The sequence below is a fragment of the Triticum aestivum genome, chromosome 7D, assembly GCF_018294505.1.
Source record: "Triticum aestivum cultivar Chinese Spring chromosome 7D, IWGSC CS RefSeq v2.1, whole genome shotgun sequence".
NCBI lineage: Eukaryota > Viridiplantae > Streptophyta > Magnoliopsida > Poales > Poaceae > Triticum > Triticum aestivum.
This window is the reverse complement of record NC_057814.1, coordinates 61,461,640-61,469,613: the sequence shown is the minus strand read 5'-3', so window position 1 is coordinate 61,469,613 and position 7,974 is coordinate 61,461,640. Positions and strand designations below refer to the sequence as shown.

At 47.5% G+C, this 7,974-nt stretch overlaps 1 protein-coding gene across 1 annotated transcript; it reads left to right on the top strand.

The window, feature by feature from the left end:
* Nucleotides 1-218: 218 nt before the first annotated feature.
* Nucleotides 219-6,878, top strand: LOC123170797 (oligopeptide transporter 4). The gene is made up of 6 exons (XM_044588554.1): nt 219-743; nt 863-960; nt 4,551-5,129; nt 5,255-5,507; nt 5,627-5,809; nt 5,905-6,878. Exons 1-6 carry the CDS (start codon nt 219-221, stop codon nt 6,526-6,528), a joined length of 2,262 nt encoding a protein of 753 aa, XP_044444489.1. The 3' UTR covers nt 6,529-6,878.
* Nucleotides 6,879-7,974: the final 1,096 nt, after the last annotated feature.

Genomic DNA, 7,974 nt, shown 5'->3' with positions numbered 1-7,974 from the left:
GCCGCTTACTACGCGCCCTAAATGCCTAACAAAAATAAACAGGACGCCACGATCGAGGTCCATGGAACCTGGACACAAGAACACGTAGAGCTAGCCAGGAGACGCTCCCCAGCCTCTGCTCATATAAACACGCACGCTCCCAAACTACCACGGAGTAGGCACGACCAGTACATATAGACCTAGCTAGGCAGGCCTGGATCGATCGGCCATTGGGCGCAATGAGCGAGATATCATCGTCGGCGGCGGCGGACGAGCGCGGGCTGGCGGGCGGCGGCAAGGGGCCGTCGACGGGGCCGGCGGCGTGGGAGACGTCCCCGGTGGAGGAGGTGCGGCTGACGGTGCCCGACGGCGACGACCCGACGCTGCCGGTGTGGACGTTCCGGATGTGGGCCATCGGGCTGCTGTCCTGCGCGCTCATGAGCTTCCTCAACCAGTTCTTCTCCTACCGGACGGAGCCGCTGGTGGTGACCCAGATCACGGTGCAGGTGGCGTCGCTGCCCGTGGGCCACTTCCTGGCCCGCGCGCTGCCCCGCCGCAAGTTCCACGTCGCCGGCCGGGAGTGGAGCCTCAACCCGGGGCCCTTCAGCATGAAGGAGCACGTGCTCATCTCCATCTTCGCCAACGCCGGCTTCGCCTTCGGCAACGGCAACGCCTACTCGGTGATGATCGTGGACATCATCCGCGCCTTCTACCGCCGCTCCATCTCCTTCCTCGCCGCATGGATCCTCATCATCACCACCCAGGTATGTATATCTGGATTCTCTCCGATGATGATTCCCATTGATTCATTAGCTAGCTAGCTGCTCCATTCGGATCCTGTGAGATGGATCAAATGAATCAAATGTTGGATGTGACGTCGTAGGTTCTTGGGTACGGGTGGGCGGGGCTGATGCGCAAGTACGTGGTGGAGCCGGCGCACATGTGGTGGCCCAGCACGCTCGTCCAGGTCTCGCTCTTCAGGTGAGCATGCACCGCCCTACCCTACTCCCTTCCATTTGGTTCATCATGGTTGTGTGCGTCGCTCGATGCAGAGACCGGGTTTATCCTCTTTTTTGAAAACGAAAGAAAACTCTCTTTGGTTTGTAATTTTTTTTTCTTTTCTCTAAATCATCGTCGTCTAATTCTTGACGCTCCGATGAGTTTGTCCAAGAGGTGGTTGCAACTTCCCACATGGCGCCTAGGTAGAAATAGCACCAGGACGTTGCAACTTTACGTTTTATGGCACTGCGTCCCGGTTTCTCGATTTCTCGATCGGTGAAGTGGATAGAAGAGGTAGTGCCAGGAATAGGCTGCGCACATGGTATTGTCAGTCGTCACCAAGGTGCATAATTATTTGCTCCGGATTGGAGAATCTCACCCAACTTATTAGTATACACGGCCATCTCAATTGTCCATGAAATAACTACGGGCGACCGTATATATACCTCGTGTAGGCCTGCCACTCTTCCTTCTGGCAGCCATTTATTCTCATTTAGACTAGATGATTGCAACGGGGGGCATTCACATCCTAGTAGGGTAACATGTGAGCCTCTGCCTATATTAATATGTTTCTGTAAAAGAAGAAGATTGTACTCCGATTTGCTAAGCACTTATTTGGTAAACACTCCTTGACAAGTCAATCAGGGCCGGCCCTGTGTTTCGGGAGGCCCTAGGCGAACTCGGACCCCTGTGTTCTAAGTCCTAAGACCATATATGTATGCGTGTGCGTTATATATATAACTTATTAAGAGTAACTTTCAATCACACATCTTTACTTTAAAATTTGAGTACAATAATTCAATGATCCCATCAAGAACAATAGTAACCAAATTCGAAATGACTCTATCAACAACAATAATACTAAAAAGATCGCAAAATGAAACCCTAGACATGTACATAGAATGACAAAAAATTAATAGATTGGATTAGAAAATTTTAAAATTTTGTGCATACTGAAACTAGAGGATGGATCATGGAGGTATAGTTGAATACGTACATACTAAATAAAGAATAAATAAACTACTGGAATTGTCAAATTAGGGTTTGGGGATGGACAAGAACTGAGAAGCATGGATGGAAACGTTCAAACGTACTCACTTGTAGAATTTCAGCGATTGGAGACGGCCGCGTTGTAGACTTCAAGACTTGCAGTCGGGTGTATACTTGTATAGGTATTGTCGTGGTGCCGCCTTGCCGGATGCCGGATGGCCGGGCTGCCGGACTGCCATGCGGCGTCGGCGCTCGCAGCTCCAGCGGGCAGCGGCGGCTGAGGCGAGGGCGACGCGGCAAGGCACCGAGCGAGGAAGGCGACGGGCGTCACGGGCGACGAAAAACGAGCAGTCGTGTGCCTGGCAACTGGCGTGTGTCACCGCGCATGACGCTTCGTGTTTGCTAATCGATCAAGGGTAGCTAGCTAGCTATCTGATGGGCCTCTTTTTTCTTTTCTTTAATTATTATTTTATATTTTTTACATGTTTTTTGCTGGGCTATAGTATATATAAATACTCCATCATGGGCCCCTCCCTCGCCTGGGCCCTGGGCCGTCGCCCCGTCGGCCATACCCCAGGGCCGGCCCTGAAGTCAATAGGAGGTGGTGCAGTTGAGACAGTTTTAGGAAAAACGGATGGAAAAAAATCCACAGATAAGATGAAAAGACAGTCGTTTTCAAATCTACTACTCTTATAAAAAGCAGAATTGATGATAATGGCGTGCCTGCCATGCTGCAATATAGGTCGTCTGATTTATATCTGATGGATAAGAAGCAAACTATGGCAATTTTGAAAAAAGATACCCACACCCATCTTCACATTGCAATCAAGGCCTTCCCTCGTTCATCATTTTCTTCCACAAAATAAACTACTCATACAAATGCATCTTGATATTCCGTGCAACGCACACTCCTTTTCCAACTCAAAATATTTTTATAAATAAAAACACTTTTTTTAGAACCTAAATAAAAAACTGACACTCGTTTGCTTCTTTAAACCAACCTGCAACTTTAGCTTGGCTGACCTGGGCCCTGGGCGCCCTGGAAGTTTTTCTTACGCCACATAGGCTTTAGTTTCGGCCCGGGACACAGCCCAACTCTAGCCCACTAAGCACAAGGCACGAGGGCCCAAAACCGACAGGCGCTCGCTCCCACGCCCACGCGACCTAGCTCTCGTCCGCCCCCGCACCCAGGAGCCCCCGCCGGCGGCCACCGCCTCTGCTGCGCCGCCGGCCCGTCGCCCTCCCCTGCTCCTCGTGCCTGCTCGCTGCTCCGCCTCCGCCCCTTCCCTGCCACCCCCATCCCGGGCGGCACCGGGGTAGTGCACCCCGCCCCTCTCTGGCCTCTGCCCCTGCCGCCGGACTGCGCCGCGAAGCCGAGGGGGAGCGCCGACTGGTGGTCTCGCGCAAGCGCAGGAGCTTCTTAAGGTTTCTCATACAGCTCGCCTGCAGCTCTGGACATGGGCATGGTAATCTCTAAACTGATGCATAATTGAGCTGAAACTGAATCAGGGGACTGAACTGAACTGAAATGTAGCATGCTTATATGTCTAGAATTTAACTCAAATTGATCCTCACACATGGCTGCGACCCTGCTGCTTTTACTGAACTAGAGCACTGCGTATCCTGGCGACTAGCTAGTAAACAATCGTCGTGGCAACCTAACCAATTGTTCTCTGGTCCTAGGCTCGTAGCTAGTGTTTCATACAGAGGATGGCTTATTAACATGGTAAACAGCCGGGCCATGTGACCAAGGGTTTTCACTTTCGAAACCAATTTTTTTTCGCTCACCCTCGAAAGCACCGAAATTTCGGAAATTTCGAAAACCATTTTGAGCAAATTAACGAAATTTTTAATTAAATTTGAACAAATTCAAACACAAAGTATTGAATAAGTAGCTTTTTAGCACGAATTTTTCACCAGAACCCGTCTATACGAATGGTGCGATCACTACTTCAGCAGTAACATAATTTTTGTAGATCCAGGTTCGAATCCCAGTGACATAATTTTTTTGTCAAATTTTCGTATAGCAGGAATAGTAAAGTAGTACAAATAAAATATGCGCCGCTGGGATTCGAACCGAGGCCCTAAAGTGTGCAATAACACCAGCCTACCACTCTGCTAAGCATTTGAATACAACTAAGTTAGATTCCAGCTCTCTCTTATACGTTTAATTTTAAAATACCGAAATAATTTAAACGAAACGTATATGTTTCGAGGACCCTCGAAATGAGCGAAATTTCGAGAAATTTCGTCGAAAGTGAAAACTATGGCCCTTGATAGAATGGTAACATGGTGACGTGCTTCTATGATTCGCTGTTTATGTATATATATATAATAGTGCCATCAATTGTTCAAGAAATTCAAGATCCAGAACATTCAACTTGTGTTGTAGAGGTAGAATGGCATGCTAATCTAATGTTTCTACTTATATTTGTATGTGCTCAGTTTTTCCAAAACTTCTAGATGAATGATGATCGGTGAATCATTTTGTTTACATGGCAACCTTTCGCATCAATATGTCATTTTGGTAGTCACTCTGTATGACGTAGCAATGACACTAACAGAACCTTTGGATGTACCAGGACACTGCACGAGAAGGAGGAATTTACCGGGGGCTCACGGCAGATGTCCCGCTCCAAGTTCTTCCTGGTGGTGCTCATCTGCAGCTTCGTGTGGGCCTTTGTGCCGGGCTACCTCTTCCAGTCACTCACCTCCATCTCGTGGGTGTGCTGGGTCTTCTCCAAGTCCGTCACGGCGCAGCAGCTTGGCTCAGGCATGAAGGGCCTGGGTCTCGGGGCTTTCACGCTCGACTGGACCGCCGTCTCCTCCTTCCTCTTCAGCCCGCTCATCTCGCCCTTCTTCGCCACCGTCAACGTCCTCGTTGGCTACGTCTTGTTCATTTATGTGGTGATGCCCACGGCGTATTGGGGGATGAACCTGTACAACGCCAAGACGTTCCCCATATTCTCCTCTCACCTCTTCGCCTCCAATGGGTCGCCCTATAAGATCGCCGACATTGTGAACCAGCAGTTCCAGCTTGACACGGAGGCGTACGACAAGCTCGGACGCATAAACCTCAGCATCTTTTTTGCAATCTCATATGGCTTCAACTTTGCCACCATTGCCGCAACCATCACGCACGTCGGCTTCTTCTACGGCAAGTAAGTGAAGCTTCTTTTTTCTTTTATTCTGTCTGTCTGTACATTAATAAACCGAGACAAGTCAGAGGTGAATGATTACATGAGGTTTCTGAACTGAAAGGTACACGTCTGCAAATTTTGTGCAGGGAGATCTACCACCGGTTCCGAGCTTCACAGCAGGAGGAGCCTGACGTCCACACAAAGCTAATGAGGAAGTACGAGGACATACCAGCATGGTGGTTCTACTCTGTGACGGCATTGTCGATGATAGTGTCCCTCATCCTCTGCACCGTCCTCAAGGACCAGGTTCAGCTCCCATGGTGGGGCTTCCTCTTTGCCTGTGCCATGGCCTTCACCTTCACGCTACCCGTAAGCATCATTTCTGCAACCACTAACCAGGCAAGTCTATTTCAACAATTTTAATGCCTCTTCTTCATTTATCCCGCATGTCCTCTCATGATTAATTTCTGCAACAAAAGAAAAAAAACTGACAAAAGCCTTGGAAACTTGATGCGCAGACGCCTGGTCTGAATGTCATCACTGAGTATGTCATGGGGCTAATAATGCCTGGATACCCCATCGCCAACGTCTGCTTCAAGGTGTACGGCTACATCAGCATGTCGCAGGCAATCTCCTTCCTCGCAGACTTCAAGCTTGGACACTATATGAAGATACCTCCCAAATCAATGTTCATTGTTCAGGTAATTAATTGATCTTCCTTCTCACCTTTGTAAAGCCAATGAGTGATGTATAGAAACATAGAGTTTACTGACATCCCTGTAATTTATGCATGCAGTTTGTCGGTACAGTGGTGGCCGGGACTGTCAACCTCATCGTCGGATGGTGGCTACTTGGCTCGGTTGAGAACATCTGCCAGGACCAACTGCTCCCACCAAACAGCCCATGGACATGCCCCAACGACCGTGTCTTCTTCGACGCATCGGTCATCTGGGGCCTTGTTGGCCCGAATCGCATTTTCGGGTCAAATGGCAACTACATAGCCCTCAACTGGTTCTTCCTCTTTGGCGCGGCAGGCCCTGTCATCGTGTACATCCTCCACAGGATATTCCCCACTCACAAGTGGATACTACTCATCAACATTCCGGTGCTCACCGGCGCTACGGCCTTAATGCCGCCAGCGTCGACCCTAAACTTCAACTCGTGGCTGCTCTACGGCATCATCTTCAACTTCTTTGTGTTCCGGTACCGCAAGAAGTGGTGGCAGAGGTACAACTACATCCTCTCTGCTGGGCTCGATGCGGGCGCCGCGTTCATGGGGGTGCTGCTCTACTTCACGCTGACCATGGAGAACCGGACAATCAAGTGGTGGGGCACGGGCGGCGAGCACTGCCCTCTGGCCTCATGCCCCACTGCTAAAGGGGTAGACCTGGGACCAGACAGTGTCTGCCCTGTGTTCTAAGCTGGAGTAAATATCTTTCATGCCTCAAGGCAGAGAGCTGCAAGATTAGTCATTATCCACTCCGGTTGTCTTAATGTCATACTATTACAGATTTCTATATATGTGTAAAGATCGTAGCCAAGTGCACAAAAGGCAAAAAACTATCAGCAGCTTTGGTGCGGTAATCAGTCATTTGGGCAATGCGTGCTAGACTCGTAATGTTATAACTTGGCACATGTTGCAAGTTGCAACACTACCTTTTATAGATCTCAATGAATTGTCGAACTGTAACACAAACTGTTCATCATCAGCATTCGATCAGTGGTTGCAAGTCGAACACACAATTTAAAGTCACCATGACAGTTTGTTTCCGCTGGTTTTGCGGTATATTTATGCTTTCTACTGTATATATGAAGAAACAGCTTGGCAACAAATGGTTTTACTTGAAAAGATAGCACCAAAGTAATGCTGTAAGTAGCTCGGCAACTGCTGGGCTTGAGGGGTGGTGGCTATGGTTTGTTTAAGCGAAGCTGGCTTTGTTTGGTTAAAAGAAATTGGACTTCGGATTTTCATGCAGTAGTTAACGCGTGTTAGAGTAAAACAGATTAAAATGAAGCGAATGGACGATCAAACCTGAGTTCTATTGATTCCCAAGTGTATATGCATCCAAGATAGATGGGAAGAAGAGTTGCATGCTAGGAGGTATCCCTCCACTATAGGTGCCTTTTGACAATAGAGAAAATGCCTCCTTGATAACTCGTACGAGGAAAAACTTTAAAGAAGGATAAAACTCATTGGTGAATTTAGAGAACAATAAATATGCTTTGTATATTTTTCTTTAAAAACTCTAGTGGGGAAAATTGAAAGTATGGCATATATCGCCCCACTAAAACCTTTTATGAGCAACTCCGAGAGAATACTCATAAGGGAAAAGGAGAAAACTCATAAGGGAAAAGGGTACGGTCTGATATGCCATTGAAAACTCGTTTAAATTTTAGTGGTTGGTTGTCAGAATCGTGATTCTGAATCGGATCGGACCTCCGATGGCAGGATCGCAAATCATAGAATCTTCACTATTAGGATCGTAAAAACGTAGAATCAAATGTGTTAGTTTGGATCGTAAAGTCATAAAATCGTACAACAGAATCGCGATTTTGACAACCTACTGGAACAAATATAAGAAGAAAGGACAGGGCATATGATGGTAATTGTCTCTTTGGTAACTTATTTGAGAAAACCTTGAAAGGATAAAACTCATTGGTAACTTTAGAGGACAATTAATATGCCTCGTATACATCCGCTAAAAAACCCCAATGAGGAAAATAGGAGGTATTTCATATATTTTTGTGTTGATAACCTTGATCTCATTAAAAACCTTGATGATAACCTTCAGAGTAAACTCATAACTGAAAACATGGTGTTATATAATGTTCAAATATGTTATAGTTCAGAAAGAATGCCCCTGAT

Coding starts and splice junctions, on each gene's coding strand:
- LOC123170797 (XM_044588554.1), top strand. CDS start 219: ATGAGCGAGATATCATCGTCGGCGGCGGCGGACGAGCGCGGGCTGGCG. Junction 744..862: donor TCCTCATCATCACCACCCAG/GTATGTATATCT, acceptor GTGACGTCGTAG/GTTCTTGGGTACGGGTGGGC. Junction 5,810..5,904: donor AATCAATGTTCATTGTTCAG/GTAATTAATTGA, acceptor TTATGCATGCAG/TTTGTCGGTACAGTGGTGGC.